Below are 17994 nucleotides of genomic sequence, written 5' to 3'. Positions count from 1 at the left end.
CAATGGATTTGTGATGACCCACCTTCTCGTCTGTCCTTTTCCCTCTTCTTCCCACAAAACGTATAAGTACATGCATAGACTCATTTATACTAAGACATTCCCTTCTTATAGCACATGAGACATAGCTTGACAAGTATCTTGCAATTTGGAATAGTCAGAGAACTGAGCATAGCCAGAGTTAACTTGTTTCCTTTACTAGGGTGCTTTAACCAACAATCTCATCAATACCAGCTAGAAACACATTCTGAGAGTCAAGACAGGCCAATAGATAAATGGACTAAATATATACCTAATAATGTGAAATTTGTCATTGCACTGGTTTTGATTATTCGGTATTATATATTGTAATAAAATTATATTTTCTATCTTTATAGAACTATAAAAAAAGTGAAAAACTCAGAAATATTTATGAACAAGGATCATACCATATTGATACACAATTGTGTCAGTTGTTTGGTTTTTGTGTTTTGTGGGTTGTTTTGCTTTGTTTTTAGTTTTATTTGCATGCTCATTTAGTTATATTATGTAGATTGAGGAAAAGACAAGGTAAGCCCAGATGGTGCTGGGGACAAGGGTTGGGAGATTAATGGGGTGAAACCCTTACCTGATAGAGGGGTACAGGACACCCCAGCATCTTCTTTATGGTCACAGTTATGCTCTCCCCAGGCACTCTTTGGACATTGTTCAATAGAAAGCTCATTCCCAGTGCAGCGTACCTCATCCAACATTACTGGACCAGAGCCTTCCCCAAAATACGCCTGATTCCAAGCTTTGGCAATGCCACTGAACAAAAATAAGAATTCTGGATTAGACATCAAAAATTTGTCTGACATAATTTCTTCTGCCCCATTAAAGGTATAAGTATGATTAATTCATACTTCCCTTGACCAATTCACTCCATAGGTCATACATGACTTACTGTATTTCTTTCTTCTTCATTTGCTGCTTCTTATAGTTTTGGCCATCACAAATGTTTTAGAGTGCTAGTTATCCCTCAATACTCAATCTCTTTTTCTTCATTAGTAATGGAGCTCCAGATTTTAGGGAGGGCAATGGCTATCCTGAGTAAAGACCACATTTTCCAGGCTCTTCTCCTTCCAGATGACTAAGTTTGTTTGCTTTAAGATATATGTAACATAAAATTTATCATTTTAACCATTTTTAAGTGTACAGTTCAGTGGCACTAAGTACATTCTCATTATCATGCAACTATCACCACCACTCATCTCCAGAACTCTTTAGTCACCCCAAACTGAAACTCTGTACCCATTTGAGATGACTAAGTTCTGACCAAAGATATTCAGGTAGAAGTGCTATCATGTATCGCTTCCAGGAAATATCCTTGCTCCACTTTCTCCTATGGCCAGAGCATGAGAAGCTACATTGGCCTATGTGGTACTATACTAAGAATGACAGAACTACAAGCAATCAGAAGCCCCAGCCTGGATGACTATGCAACCATACTAGCCTTGAGCTGGCTACCTCTGGTCTCTTGAGAGAGAAATACACTCTTACCTTATTTAAGCCACTGTTATTTTCAGTTCTCTGTCACTCAAAAACACTCATATTTCTAACTAAAACATCTCTTCACTCAAATTTATTTGTACTAAATTTACTTCTCGGGATCCCTGGGTGGCGCAGCGGTTTAGCGCCTGCCTTTGGCCCAGGGCGCGATCCTGGAGACCCGGGATCGAATCCCACGTCGGGCTCCCAGTACATGGAGCCTGCTTCTCCATCTGCCTGTGTCTCTGCCTCTCTCTCTCTCTCTCTCTCTCTCTCTCTCTCTCTGTTTCTCTGTGACTATCGTAAATAAATAAAAATTTTAAAAAAATAAAAAATAAAAAAAATAAATTTACTTCTCCCACAATTCAAAGTGATCCCACATGCTAGAACCCCAGAATTCAGGGAAGAGGATCACAACTGATTGTCAAAATTATTAGTAATTTCAGAAATTACCATTTTGACCCCTTTTAGCTTATTAATTTTTAGAGTAGAGCATTTATATTTGTTTGTTTTTCAATGATGCTCCTCATTCAATATTCAATAATATTCCCCATTATTTTAGTTGCCCTTTTCTCATAACATTATAACTACCTTGAGAATTTACAACCAAAATATATCAAAGGGGGAAAAAAAAAAGCTTGCTAAATGACTATAATACTCCAGCAATGGCAAAGTCTTAGATAATCAACTTCATGGTTAAAGAACACCTTGTCTAACTAATTTTACTAGATAGAATGGAAGTTTCTTTTAAGAGAACACATGTTTAAAACAAACCCCAAAACATTTGAAAGTTAAATCCTTTACCCATTAAAGCAAACACTTGTTCCATTATCACGTGACCTACTTTCAGTTTAAAATTCAAAAAGTTTGGGGATGTCTGGGTGGCTCAGCAGTTGAGCATCTGCCTTTGGCTTAACGCATAATCCTGGAGTCCCAGGATCGAGTCCCACATCGGGCTTCCTGCATGGAACCTTCTTCTCCCTCTGCCTATGTCTCTGCCTCTCTTTCTCTGTATCTCTCATGAATAAATAAATTCTTTAAAAAATTTTTTCAAAAAGTTTGCAAGAGGAAAGATAAAGGAATGTTTATAGGAGGAGGTGTGAAGCAGGAAGGAAGGAAAAATAGGGTAGCTTATGCAGAATATTTTGTTGGAGTTAAAAATATTTTAATTTAGAATCCTAACACCTGAGTCACTATCTGAGATACGTCATACAGAGGACTCTGAAAAGTATGCCCCAACATATACTAAAGATTAGTATCTAGAGCTAATCAGACAAAAGTGAAAGAAAAAATATATATTCTAACACAAATGATATTATTAAATAATTTTGTGAGTAAATTTGTTTTGCTAGGGGAAACATGACAGAACAAAAAGCCATTTCTACTCTTGAAGAAAGAAGAAAAAATACTCAATTCATAGGATTTTTTAATGAAGTTCTCAGTTGTTTCAATGTGTATCTGTGTGCCCACAGAAGAGTGTAACGGACATATATAAGTGTTCATATATTCCTAATCACATCAAAAAGCTTATTCTTTCCACGCAGAATCTTTGAGAAGAATAGCTGATGTGGAAACAGGCCCTCTGGCTCAAATCCAGGCTCTACCTTTAACCAGCTAAATTGCCCTAGGGAAGTTACAAAACCCTTCCAGGCATAAAATGCTTCTTTTGAATATAGGAACAAATATCGCTCCCTTGCAGGGTTTTAAGAATTAAACTGATGCAAAGTAAGAACTCAAAAAACGGTTCTCTTTCCCTCCTGGCAATATCAAGAGCTTCTATCTCGCATTTGAAGAATAACATATTTTCACTGCTAAGCAATTTATCTAAAAACCATTTGGTATTCAGTTTAAACAAACAACCTAGTTTTTGTTCTCCCTGTTACCCAAAGGTATAGTGAGGGGAATGGTGGGAAAGGGGAATGGTGGGAAAGGAAAATCAAAAGAAATCCCAACAATTTCTGGTTTTAAGGTTGTAAATATGTTTTATTCACTTATTTATTCTAAAATCGTTTTTAAAAGAATATGTTTATGTAAATAATTTGTAGCCTATAGACACTGGACAAATCTGTTTCTTATTAAAAATTAATAGATGATGGCCCAAAAGAGCATTAAGCTATGACTTACATCATACAACTTGAGATTCTTGTGGCAGAGCCATAGATAATCAGAGGCTAACAATTTCAAGAGTTTTGGAGCACACTGGCATTTTACCAAAACAACCGTAGTGGCCAAAACAAATTTTTTTTCTAAAGACAGCATTTATGCTCCCAGAACAATATTTTCTATACCAAAATCATCTTGCAATAGTAGTCTGTAAGGCTGTGAATAAATTAGAATGTTTTAAGTTGCCGCTAGTAAAATAAATATCCCCTGCCAAAAGATAATATTTTCATACAACATTCAGACTAAACTGAACAAGGGAACAGTGTAATACCCACTGAAAATAAAATTCTAAAGTCATGTACTGATTGTGAGTTAGTCCCAGAATTTGGAAGTCTGAATACCTGAAATGTATTGTGTATTACTAAGTTTGGTTCAAAGAAGCAGAGGAGTGTTTGGAGCTGTGTTCCTGAGATCTGTTGCACCTTTGTGAAAAGGGCCACTCCAGGATGGGAGCAAAGAAGCCCTGGCTGGCGGCTCCTGGGCACAGATCAGCAAACTACAACCCAAGAGATAAATTCAGCATACCACCTGTTTTTATATGGCCCCATGAGCAAAGAGTGGCTTTTACATTTTATAAACGGCAGGGAAAAAATCAAATCAAGAATATAATTTCTGACATGGGAAAATCATATGAAATTCAAATTTCGCCATCCAGAAATACGGTTCTAGCAGAACAAAGACGCACTCATTCCCAACTTACTGTCTGTGGCAGCTCTTGCACCACAAAGGCACAGCTGAGTAGTTGCAAAATCTAAAGTATTTTCTATCAGGCCCTTCACAGAGAAAGTTTGTTGACCCTTGCTCTAGAGGAAAGAGATTAATGAAAGCAAATATGGAAGCTGATTTAGAGAACACTGAAAGTTGCAGAACAGAGGAGGAGGAGACACATGACTGATGCAGGTCATGGGGAAGCCAGATAGGAAAGCTTTGGAGAAAGGCAGATTAACAGCCTTCTTGGATCTTTGCCCTGGGATAAATGCCAGGACAGAAAGAGATCTACTGAAGAAAATTTCAATGGGTACCGATTCACTGAGCCAGGGTTTGGTCATATAAGGAATATGGAAAAATATAAAATTTTATCCCAAACTTGTAACAGAAACAAAAAATAAATTCCAGTTGGTTTAAAAACCTAAATACTGGAAGGAAGGAAGGAAGGAAGGAAGGAAGGAAGGAAGGAAGGAAGGAAAAAAGAAAGAAAGAAAAGAAAAGAAAAGAAAAGAGAAAAAGCAGGGAGGAAGGGTGGGAGAGTGAGAATGGGAAGAAGGGAATACTAAGAAGTTACTGGAATAAAATAGAGAACATAATATAAGAATAATATCATCTTGGAACAAAGAAGATTTCCTGAGCAAGAGAAGAAACCCAGAAGTCAGAAAAACTAAAAAAAGTTTAATTTAACCACATATAAATTTAAACTACTATATAGCAAAACACACCATAATCAGAGTCAAAAGACAAACCAACATGCAGGAAAAAATATTTGTAATATGTAATAGTAATCAAATAAAAAAAACTCCTAGAAATTAATAATAATAACATAATGAAAGACAAAACAACAAATATTTTTTAAAAATAGGGGCATGGAGAAGATGAGGCTATTCACAGAAATATCAATGACCACTGAACATGTGATAAGATGCTCAATGTTACAATGGTCAAATTAAAACAATTAAGAATGGATTCTTAGCTAACATATTTTTAGAGATTCCAAAGATCAGTACCATTTTTGGTACAATATTTAGGTTGAAAGGTTACAAACTAGACTTTTTATTACCCACCATCTCCCCGTTCCCCCCCCTCAAAAAACCCTAAAATAATGATTAGCTGGGAGTGACTCAGGATTATCTAGGCAGAGTAACTGAAATATATTATATTCCAAATATGTTAAAGATCATGTTGATAGAGGTCCAAGGAAAAAGCAAAAGGCCTGATTAATTGCCTCTGAACTGTGTCCCTTCCTTAAGGGAGAATACAAGATGGGAAAGTAAAAGCCCCATAATCATGACTCCAAGGAAAGTCATCTATGTTAAAATACACTCTTAAAAGACCACTTGGGCATTTTATGATCTTCCTGATGTTTCCATATTTTCCATTGTTTATAAACATTATTTTAATGATCACAAAAATGTGTTACTGAAATAAACTCATCAGAAAAAAAAGAAACAGAACAAATCAGAACAACAAGAACAGAAATGCTGGGACGCCTGGGTGGCTCAGTGGTTGAGTGTCTGCCTTTGGCTCAGGGTGTGATCCCAGGATCCGGAATCGGGTCCCACATCAGGCTCCCTGCAGGGATCCTGCTTCCCCCTCTGCCTGTCTCTGCCTCTGTGTGTGTGTGTGTCTCTCATGAATAAATAAATAAAAATTTTTTAAAAAGTTAACTAGGAAACTATGATGCAACACAAACTAGGTTTTCAGGCTCATTTTCAAGTGTATTAAAATTAAAAAGATAATCTTACATATACATACATTCCTTCAGCTACTAGTATTTCCTGGTGCCCTGGATTGCACTGTGCTGGCTTTTCGGGGATACCAAAGAAAGTGATGATCCTACCTCTAAAGAGATTCTGCAATATTGGGGAAAGCAACATAAAACTCACGGATTGTTGGGGTGCCTGGGTAGCTCAGTCAGTTGAGCTTCCAACTCTTGTTTTCAGCTCAGGTCATGATCTCAGGGTTGTGAGACTGAGCCCCAAGTAGGGCTCTGCACTCAGCAGGGAATGTGCCATAGATTCTCTCTCTTCCTCTGTCCCTCTCCCCGACTCTCTCTCTCAAATAAATAAATAAATATTAATAAATAAATAAAATAAAATAAAATTATATTAAGGGATCTTTTCAAAGTTGATATTTTACTTTAAATTTGTAGATTTCTTAATTTAGCACTTTGGCGGGGGGTCGGGGTGGGATGGGGAGGCCTGTTGAGATCAAAGCTTCTCTGTTTATGTAACAATTTTTTTTCAATTAAGCATAATCCTTGACACTGAAGCATAATTTTTGAAACTCAATCGTTTATTACTCATGTGTTTTGCAACTGTTTTTGCAACCGATCTCCCTCTTTTTTAAAATTCTATATTTACATTGCAACTTAAAGTAAAACATTGACATTTTAAGATTTTACCTCTAAATACTTCAATATGTATCTCTTAAAAATAAGAACGTGGTGCTACATGGCCAAATTAACATTATCACAATTAGTATAATTGGTAATCATTTTCTTTTCTTAGAGAGAAAGTGCAGGGGTGGGGGGAGGACAGAGGGAAAGAGAGAGAATCGTAAACAGGCTTCACACCCAGTGCAAAGCTCAACACACAGGTCCGTCTCAAGACCCTGAGATCATGAACTGAGCCAAAATCAGATGCTTAACTGACTGAGTCACCCAGGCGCCCCATTGTTAATCATTCCTAACATTTTCTAATACCCCATCACATGCCGTTGCTCAGAGTTGCCTCCACAATGTCATCGATAGGTGTTTGTCTTAAGCAGAATTTGGTCCCAGATCATGCAGTACCTCCGGATGTCCTGTACCTGATGTCTAGAATCTAGAACAGCCTCCTGTTATTCATGACACTAACTTGTGGAAGAGACAGAGCCGGCCATTCTGGAGAATGTCCTACCTCCTGGATTTGTCTCATATCCTCCTACTGGTGTCATTAAGTCTACTCCTCCAGCTCTTATAATTCCTGAAACTGGAGACTAGATCCAAACGTTTGGTTAGATCAAAGCAAGTATTTTGGCCAGGATTCATCACAAATGATTTGCTCTCATCTTGAACCACAGAGCAGCTCAACGTGTTCCCCACTGCTGAGGCTAAGCTTGAACACTGGGTTCAGGTGGCATTGGCTTGATCCTTCATTGTGCAATTACATTTGTGCCACCCCACACCCCTGATTCTGGGACCTAACCCCTCTTTCATGGTTCATGTGTAGGAAGAGAATGGCATGGCAAATCCTATATCTCTAAGGTTTATAATTAACAGTGGTGTTAAGTTTACTGGTATGATCATTTTCTTTGAGTGGATTAGAAATAAGCCAACCAGTTCTTTTTGAGAAAACTGTTATTAATCATTGAGACTAGATTTTCGAAATGTTCTGAGGGGGCATCAATTTCAATATCAGTTTTCCTCAAATTTTCAGGTGTTGCTGTTGGAATCAACACAGCATAAAATGATCATGTGCCCTGTACTCAAACCAACCTATTTTGGAGAAAGTTACAAAGTATCTCTCAGTCAGATTGTCTCATCTACAACATATTTCTAACATAGGGATATGTCTAACACAGGTACTAGAGCAGTTAACACACGTAATAAGTATATATGTTTGCTATCAAGGTCAGTCAAATTAGGGACTGTTTGAAAGATGTCATTAACATTCAAAGTAAACCAAGTATTTGGTGGTGAGATCATCCAACACTATTTCTCTCTCCAGAATTTCTATTTAGTTAACTGGATCTATGAATTTCCTATCTATAAAACATTGTAGCGTGTGTATATGTGTATTTACTGGGTTATCAATCATGAGGTCAGCAGCATGCTAACTGATTTTCATGTTAGTTACTAGGAAACCTACACCTTTGCCAAAAATATTAAGAACATTAAGGGTAGAGTAATAGCATATTTAACATTACTAGGTGCAGGATGGATTCCTGTAAATTTAAGATATAAGGAATTTTTAAATTATTAATATATTTCTATGGGGAAAAGATAGGTTTTATTGTTTAGATAAATGCATAGAAAATTTATAGTATCAGGCAGCCCGGATGGCTCAGCGGTTTAGTGCTGCCTTCAGCCCAGGGCATGATCCTGGAGTCTCGGGATCGAGTCCCATGTCGGGCTCCCTCCCTGGAGCCTGCTTCTCCCTCTGCCTGTGTCTCTGCCTCTCTGTGTGTGTGTGTGTGTCTCTCATGAATGAATAAATAAAATCTTTTTAAAAAATGTCTAAAAAAATTTACAGTATCTAGATACACTGAATATTCATTATATTTATAGTTATAGAAGTGATCCTAAAAATTTATAAGGTAGAATTCTTTCCTGAGAGCCAAAGATTTCTTTTACTTACATAAACAGTTCTTAAACACAGAGCGTGTTAACAAGCAATAGTCTATTAAATAGAAAGAATACAGAGATGGAATCACCAGGAAGACTATATTAATGTGGAACACAGGCAAGACCCAAGTGTTTACATCTTTCTTGAGCATTAGCTTATTGCTATCCTTTGTATGAGGAGATTCGTGTTTGGAAAAGTAACTGAAAAGAAAAATACCTCAAATATACAAGGCAGCAAAAATCCTCCATGAACCTATGTAACCACCACCAATTCAGCTTGGTAGACACTTGTCTCCTTTTGTTGTTGTTGTTTTAGATTTATTTATTTATTCATTCATGAGAGACACAGAGAGAGAGAGAGAGAGAGGCAGAGACACAGGCGGAGGGAGAAGCAGGCTCCATGCAGGAAGGCCGACATGGGACTCGATTCTGGGTCTCCAGGATCAGGCCCTGGGCTGAAGGCGACGCTAAACCGCTGAGCCACCTGAGCTGCCCAGACACTTGTTTTTAATGTAAGGTCTCTGATGCTCTGAGCTGATGTTGTTTGCCTTTCTTTCACCTGATTTTATAGTTATCTCCTGAGGTCACATTAAAGTAATATTCTGCAACTTCTCCTATTGTATAACTCGTTTGCTTACTTAATGGCACAGCACTTTCGGATGAGATCATTTTTAACGGCACATGGTTGATAACAGCGTAATTGTTGCTTGCCTCAATTTATGATTTTTTTTTCTTGAGCAAACTTCATCTCCCTCTTATTTGTTTGTTGAACTCCCAAAGGGAAACTACATCATGTCTCCCTGGAGTGGTGGTTACAATTTCTTTGTGAGAGGCTGTTTTTGTGGACTTTCATCTTTTAATGGTATCTGTAGATTTTAGTAGCTGGCAAACTTCCTAAACACAAAAGAAATTACTGTACTTTTGATACTTAAATTTGATGAACCCAAGACTTGGGGAAAGATAAAGAGCAGGAAAGGAGGCAGCCAGATGTTAGAAAATTGTCTTGCGAGCGTGTGTGTATACAGTGAAGTTTCAGATCGAGACATTTTAATCAGAGTTCTTCTTGTGCAATTAAAGTGAAAACATTTCCTGAGTCTTTCAAAACTCTTAAGAGCATAACTCAGAACTACAACATCATATTTTATTACGTGGATATGCCATAATTTACATAGGAATTTTAAAACTGTGAACACATCTTTCTTAGGGGTTTGTTTTTTTTGGCTATAAAATTAACATACAAAACCATTTTACTGAGGGGTCAGAATAAAAATCTTCTGGTACAAATTGCTTTTAAAAATACTTTTTTGCTTTTTTATTTTACTGTTCATTAATTTTTTTGTATTTTAGAGATTTTACCATAAAGATAATCAGGGGACCTTGTGTAACAAAAGAGGAAATTAGGCCCTCTGAGATTACCCAAAGTCCTAAAGTTGTACTGTTAAGTGAAAACCAAAATCTCTCTTTTTTTTTTTTCTTTTTAAAAGTCCATGCCTAGCATGGAGCCACCACAGGATTTGAATTCATGACCCTGAGATCAAGACCTGATCTGAGATCAAGAGGCAGATACTTAACGGACTGTTCCACCCAGGCACCCCAAGAACCAGAATCTGAGATTTATGGTTCCCAATGTAGAATTTTTTTCTCTCAGGTTATACTGTTTGCAAAATAGCCAGTTGTTAAAAAGAAAAAATACATATACAGTGCTGAAAGAAACAGAAATCAAGAGATGAAAGTTAATTATAGGGAAAGATGATGATGATACATTTTAGATAGATTCTATTTGAGGTGCCACAGGTACCTCACTGAAAATGCCCCCCAGGAGACTGTAAGACAGCAAAGTGTTTCAGAATCAGCTCTGTAGCCAGACAAGCTTTACCAACTAGTGGTGATGTAACGATAAGCAAATTATTTAACTTCTGGGTCTTAGTTTCCTCATCTGTAAATTGGGGGTAATATGGGGTTGTAGGGAGAATTAAATGAGTTAATCAATACCTATAAAGCTATTAGACCAGTGCCTGGCATACAGTAAGCATTCAGTGAACATCCAATATCACTACTGAAAATGGAGGAGATGGTTCTCCAGAGAGAAATCTAGGATACTGATCACTAAAAATGAATTTTTTCATGCGTAGGTTGTGTCACAAACTGATATTCGCAATGAAGGGACCAATCTTTTATAATCTAACAAACAATTCCCTTGACAACAGAATTGTATAACTATTCTGTGTCTATTCGAAGTAGGAACTAAGCCTGGGGATTGAACTAGTCAGATGATGCTATTTATTTGGTCTTTTACTATGAAAACAAACAAACTTTATACAGATTAGTCAAATAGGCTTAAGAATGTTTTGGAACAGGATCAGATATAGAATCAATTTCAGTGTTTATTGGGCATTGCTGTTATATATGTAGGTCAAATAGCTTTACAGAAAATAACTTAATAAATCAATGTATTATATCAGAGCACCCCTATTCCACAAATTTATTTTGTGGTCAAAGGATAAGAAAGTGGGCAACACTAGGACTTTTACAAGTGAACTGCCAAGGTTGGTGTGGGAATAATTTCCATAAAAGAAGGACAAAGAATACATAGCTTTATCAAAATCATATGGCAATTATTTGACTTCAACAATCCTGAAATTTGTTGTTGTTTTAGAGGAGGGGAAGGGCAGAGAGGATGAGAGAGAATCTTTAGCTAGGCATGGAGCCTGACGTGGGGCTCCATCTCATGACCCTGAGATCATGACCTGGGCCAAAACCAAGAGTCAGACACTTGACCAACTGAGCCACCCAGGCGCCCCAATCCCCTAATATAATTTTAGAGAAACTTTTGGGCTTGTTATACCACTATTTAGAATCACCAAAGAATGGGATTAAAAATCCAAAATTACAACATATTATTCCAGAATAATCACAACTCAGGCAACACAGAATGGTAATTTTCATACTGCTCTTTTATTGCATAATGTTTCATTTCCACATCCTACATGGGAATTATTTCCTTTGCACATTAATAAACATCCTCTGTTCTAAGCACATACCTAACAAATAAACCAAAGTCAAAAGTTGAGATAATATTTGGGGAGAGGATCTGAACTTCAGTGAAAACCTAACAACGAGTTTCAGCAGACAACTTCAGTAAGTCATCTAACCCTGTGACTGACAGTTTTTGGTCATTCATTCATTAGCTGGGAATAACGTGAAGGGGACCAATGAAAAGTAGTAAAAGGCTGAGATTCTCAGGGATATAAAATTAGTCGACTTCAGACACAAACAGGCTAGACCTTTAATAAGGACATATAAATTCTCTTTGGAGAGCCTACAGCCTAGTACAAAGATCACAAGGTGGCTTTTTCAATTTGTTTGAGGAAATGTGCAATTTAAACACACAGGCACCTGTCTCTGGGTGTGGAAATAATAGGTTCCAAAAATTAAACAAAATAAGAATAAAAACAAACCTCAGGCCCAGCTGCCTGCAGATCACTTCAGCATCCGCTTCATCCCACTGGTCATCACAGATGGTCCCCCACTGACCAGCGTGGTAGAGCTCTACTCGGCCTTCCCATGCGCTGCTCCCACCCACAAGGCGGATGGCTGGGAACACTGGGCCTGTGCCGTGTGAAATTAGAATCAAATTATACCTAGACATGCACATTGACTGGTAAGATTATATACATATATTAAATTGATATGCCATTCTCAGTAAAATTAAATCATATTTATTAAGCCATTTCAGAGATTTGGACATACCCTCACACATCTAATACATATTATGGTATCCCTGACCAATTAAAATACTCCAAACTGGGGACAACCAGCTGGCTCAGCGAGGAGAGCAGGCAACTCTTGATCTCAGGGTTGTGAGTAGTTAGGTTCCCACACTGGGGGTAGAGTTTACTTGGTAATAAAAAACATTTTTAATAAAAATTAAATACTCCAAATTCAATCACATTCATACAACTAGCTCTTAAGAGGAAGTAGTCTAAGTTCACTTTTCCTCCAACTACCTCAGAAAACCAGAAAAGACATACTCAAAACTGTAGTTTACTGAAAACACATTTGATTTTTATGGTACTGTAACAGGTGACACCGATTTTTTTATTTACAGGAACTTGAGCATTACCAACATGTAATTCTTAAGAATGGCATTAATGTCCCTGTAACATACTTGTTTTCAGGACAGAAATATTTTTATATTTGTAGAAATCAAGTTCAAGTCAACATCTAACTCATTATAATGAGGTAGTGACCAACATGGTCAATATCTACAAAAAACAAGATTGAGAATTCATTTGGATATGAAACGGTTGTATTCATTTTCTACAAATGACCAAATGCTTCCCACTGCAAATTCCTTACTAGGGTACACAATGCCCTGATCCAGACCTTGTCAGCTCCCTGAACATCTTTCTCTATCCCTGGCCTCCTTCACCAGGCTGCACCTACAATGGATGTCAAGAACCATTTTGGTTGTGAAAGCTCTGTAGCTTACCACAACACATAGTGTTTTCCCTCCACTGGTCACGTTCAGCTAGTGTTAAGGCTGGCAGTACTGGTCCTAAAGAATTCTGGGAAGCCTGGGTGTGGATATTATGGACTATTCTGGAAAGTATTCAGAATACTTTCAGTCAGATGACACAACTTGAAGCAACAGTGGCAGCAAACGTCACATAGTTGGAAGTCACTGGGGATGTAGGGTGGGGATTTTAGGAAGTACATAAAGTAACAACACTGACCACTCCCACTGTGCCCTCTTCTTTCTGTCCCCAAAACACTCAAGGCTGATTCCCATCTCAGGGTTTGTATGCTTCCTGTTCCTTCTGCTTGAAAAATGTTCCTGCAGCCTTTCCCCTTGTTGCAGCCTCTCTTCATTCAGTTCTCAACACTCAACTGTCCTTTGTTTAGGAGGCCTGCCCCGGCTACCCTAGCTAATGCAGCACCCGATGGTACTTTCTACTACATTGCTTTCTGAATATCTACTTTATTAACATTTTCATTGATTTCTTGGTTTTTGCGTCCATTGTCTGTGTCCTAACAGCTAGAACTCAGGACAGAGACAGTACCAAATTCTTTCACTTGCGTATCTCAAGTAGCCAGCACACAGAAGGCACATAATAAATATTTGTTGACTGACTGGACTGACAACTATAGCTAAAAAGCTAGAAAGACTATCCCAAAGAAGAAAAAACAATTAGCAATATTCATTCACTTGATTCTGTTTAACAGATACTAGGCCCCCGCAGGGGCATTCAAAGGAGCACTGGGCAGACCTCAAGAGTTTTATCACCCAAGGACAAGATGAGGGAAGAGAAGAGATCATGGAGACTCAACAGGGGTTCAGAAACAAGGGAGCTTGCTTACTACTGGGGGTAGTCTGGAAATCTCTTCTGAAGAAGACAGTTGTGAAGAGGGCCAAGGTGGATGGATAGGATTCCAGAAGTCAGAGAGAGGGTAAGTGCTGTTCAGGCTAAATGAACAGTATGAGCAAAAGGACAGAAGTACAAAGTTGAATGTGTTTGGGAAATAGTGAGACAGTGTAATTTTTCTGGAATAAAGGATGCAATATGGTAAGAAGTTCAGAACACGCTGCGCCTCTACTCAGAAATTTAATTGTGGCTTTTGCCGAATGCTAATCATTCATCGACGTGAAATATGCTTTTAATTCCCCCACAGTGTAAGCAGCTGTTGGTAAATGGTATTGGAATATGAATATTTATATTCAAATAGCATACTTAAATTTTGCAGCAGATTCAGATTAGTGAATATTTACATATACTCATATTCTGATCTTCACAATTTAGCTTATTTACATAAATCAACTAATACTTATAATTTATAAAGGGATATAGTTTTAATAAACATAAGTGTTCTCAGTATTGCATATTAGCTTCTTACAATTAACTGATGGCTGAATGATGCTAAGAAATTTAAATTTGCATGTTTTTATTTTTATTTTTCCCTTACAAAGCTTGGAAAATATAGAAAATAATGATGGGAAAATGTATACGTTTCTTAAGTTATTATATTCTCCAGTGCCTCTCTTCCCTCTGCCACTGTGGTAAGCTTGGAGAAAACAGAAAAACAAAAATTTTAAAGAGGAAATTTTAAATCACCTACAACCCAGAACACCATATGGCATATTACCTTATATTTTTTAATGTCATGCTTTATTCTAAAACATGTGGGCTTGGGGCACCTCGATGGCTCAGTGGTTGAGCATCTGCCTTTGGCTCAGGTCGTGATCCCGGGGTCCTGGGATCGAGTGCCACATCGGGTTCCCCTCAGGGAGCCTGCTCTCCCTCTGCCTATGTCTCTGCCTCTCTCTCTGTGTCTCTCATGAATAAATAAATTAAAAACAAACAAACATATGGGCTTTTTCTGGCTACATAAGTAACTGTGAATATACAGAAAAGCTCAAAGATAAAATTTCATCAACATCCCACATCCTCCCAATAAGCATGCAAAAAATCATCTGAAAGAGAATTCAGTGAGGTAGTTGACTCCTGTTTAACTTATGGATGATTAAAACTCCCAGACATGTTCATTTAAATTACTACTTCCTGGGACGTCTCAGTGGCTCAGTGGTTGAGTGTCTGCCTTCGGCTGACGGCATAATCCTGAAGTCCGGGGATCAAGTCCCACATCGGGCTCCCTGCATGGAGTCTGCTTCTCCTATCTTTGTGTCTCTTTCTGCCTCTCTCTGTGTCTCTCATGAATAAATAAATAAATTTTTTAAAAAATTACTACTCCCTCTATCCAATACTGCTGCACAATCTCCTACTTTCTAAGTGTTGGAAATGCAACAAGTGAGAGATGACAAGACACTGAATGTAATTTCCAAATCAAAAAATAAACGTATTAAAGAGCTATCACTGGGCCTTGAAGTAGATGTAGTGTTTGATCTATCTCCTTTCACATTGTCACTTGATCTTTTTTCATTCTCACTTCTAACTTATCTCAACCATATTTTTATATATACTTATAAATGACCTTAAACTTGTCTTTGCAAGCAGAGTATAAATAGGTGGATAGATGATAGAGAATAGAAGGAATTTTTTTAAGCAGATATATACCCTGAAAGAAAAATAATTATTGTTTTCAAGGTTTTATTTACTTCAGTACTTGAAAAATGTTAAACATTGTGTATCAATCAGATAGAACATAAAGTACAAGCAATAATCTACAAAAAGCAATGCATTATTGAGCCCAATTCACATCATCCACAAAGCAGCGACACATAAACATATACTGCCCAAAGGAGCACACTACCCAAAAGTGGAGAATCAAAGGAAGAAAAGGAAAAATTTACAAAAAAAACAAGATTTAACATGCACTTGGCCCACACAAAAAGGAACTGTGGTTCTCAGAGCACATACCTGTACCCTATCTTCTGATTGGTTCTTCCAGCCAATTCACAGGAATTACTCTAAATTGAGTCTTTGTGTGTTTTGTGGTGAGAGAGTTTCCAATCTTCCCCTGATACTTGCACTCCAACAGAAACCAATGCCTTGGGCTAGCTGTTAGCTTTTTAAGACCTGGGAAATCCGATCATGCTGCATCTCCAAGGAGAATGTAAAAAGGGCTGATATGACTGTGTGCTAGTCTCAGGTTGTGGTCACCCATTAAAATACACCATGGTTCCCAGGAAACCCATCAGTCATCATGAAAAGCAGCTGCTCCCTTCTCCTCACATGTTTATATGAACATACGCTTACTTTTGTACTGAAATCATACTGTTCATCATCTCATAGCTAATACATGGTGCTTGGAAGGAGCTTTATCAAGGCAGTTATCCATATTATGGAACGTACTATTGACAATTCAAAGAAGAACACTGCTACCATGATTATATTCTATCCTATCAAGTGAAAATATTTTGTTGTAGTTGCAGTGTTTTCTATTTGGTTCCAAGATGCTTTTCTATCTTGATTCTATCATGACCTTCCATTAGCAAAATAAATGCTTCATGTACAATATACAATATTTCTGTATGCAAGTTAGATAAAATAGAAAACATGTTACGAGTGAGATTCCACTTGAAAGTTGAATAGAATTCAGAATGTTAGATGCACTCCTACTGAAGACTATTTGACTACATAATATGATGATTCAGATTTATGTATGTATTTAAATTCTTTGAGGAAATGATTCAACGAAGACAATTTTATCATCTGGAGTCTTGTTGAAAACACAATGAAAGTAAAAAAAGAGACTCTTTTTACCCTGGGAAAAGCTACACGTGACAGCAGCTGCCATCTTCTGAGGACACGCCCCACCCTGCCAGATGTCTTTTTCACAAAGCAGTATATTTTCTTCATCTCCTCGGCAACGGACATTGCTCCAATAAATGGGAATAAGGCCCAGTCCAGAAAACGGGGTTTGTTTTGCTACTCCTTTTCCTCTGGAAACACAATGATCAAGGTTAGGTTCATTGAATTTGGTGAGTTTTTGGTCAAAATATTTAGGTTTTCTACTATGGAAGAAATCAGTAAAGATAGATGTGGGAGGAAAAGAAAAACATAATGGATTACATAAGTTTCAAGGAAATCAAAACATCAGATCAGAACTTGCGTTGATTACCCATGGCAATTTTTTTAGGCAATCTTAAATAACTAATGGTATGCATGTACCTTTCCTACTGATAGCTGCTTTTAGAAAAAAAAAAAATAGATGGGCAAATACTACAGATTTTAAAAAGAAGCCTGGTGGTTTCGTGGAAGAAATGTGTTCTGTGGCTCAGTGAAAAATGGATTCCAGTCTGGACTCAGCTGCAAATTACTCTTAGCTACAAGTTTCTGTAAGCTCTGCCTTCTGATGTATAAAAGGAGGCGTGGCCTGGATGCTTGAAGATTTTCCTACTCCAACATTTTAGGCTATCATTTTCAAAATGATTATTACCACATAGAAGTAAGATAATATCAAGAGAGGCAATCCATTCACAATTTTTAAAACCTTATATAAAGGGTTTGCTAGCAAGACTTTGAAACCAATTAATAAAACAATGACACATAAATGAGCTCTGCTTTTAACACCTCTAATCTACATATTTTTAAGTAACCTCTGATTTGTACAAATCGATAGTAGATTTTAAAAAGATTAAAGGCTTATCTGATTAACATGGTAAGGTCTAGAATTGTCTCCATGCAATAGCTTCCACCAACCAAAGAGTAAACATTTGGAATATATCTAAAATATGAATGTGTCTTAACAGCAATAATTCTGAGCTGCCCTAATGATATAATACTTTTTTTAAATGGACAACTAAAAAATAAAAATAAATAAAAATGGAC

The 17994-nt window shown here is 37.3% G+C and overlaps 1 protein-coding gene across 2 annotated transcripts in view; it reads right to left on the bottom strand.

Moving 5' to 3' along the window:
* PRSS12 (serine protease 12) overlaps positions 1-17994 on the bottom strand; it is a 139241-nt gene that overhangs the window by 42468 nt on the left and 78779 nt on the right. For both annotated transcript variants that reach the window (XM_055342476.1, XM_055342475.1), the window contains 3 exons: positions 16927-17105; positions 12163-12313; positions 605-783 (listed from right to left, as the gene is read on the bottom strand). In XM_055342476.1, coding sequence (XP_055198451.1) covers positions 605-783; positions 12163-12313; positions 16927-17105 — 509 coding nt within the window. The remainder of the gene's footprint in view (positions 1-604; positions 784-12162; positions 12314-16926; positions 17106-17994) is intronic.

The sequence above is a fragment of the Nyctereutes procyonoides genome, unplaced genomic scaffold (assembly GCF_905146905.1).
Source record: "Nyctereutes procyonoides isolate TBG_1078 unplaced genomic scaffold, NYPRO_anot_genome, whole genome shotgun sequence".
NCBI classification, from domain to species: Eukaryota; Metazoa; Chordata; class Mammalia; order Carnivora; family Canidae; genus Nyctereutes; species Nyctereutes procyonoides.
This window is presented reverse-complemented; position numbering and strand designations above follow the sequence as displayed.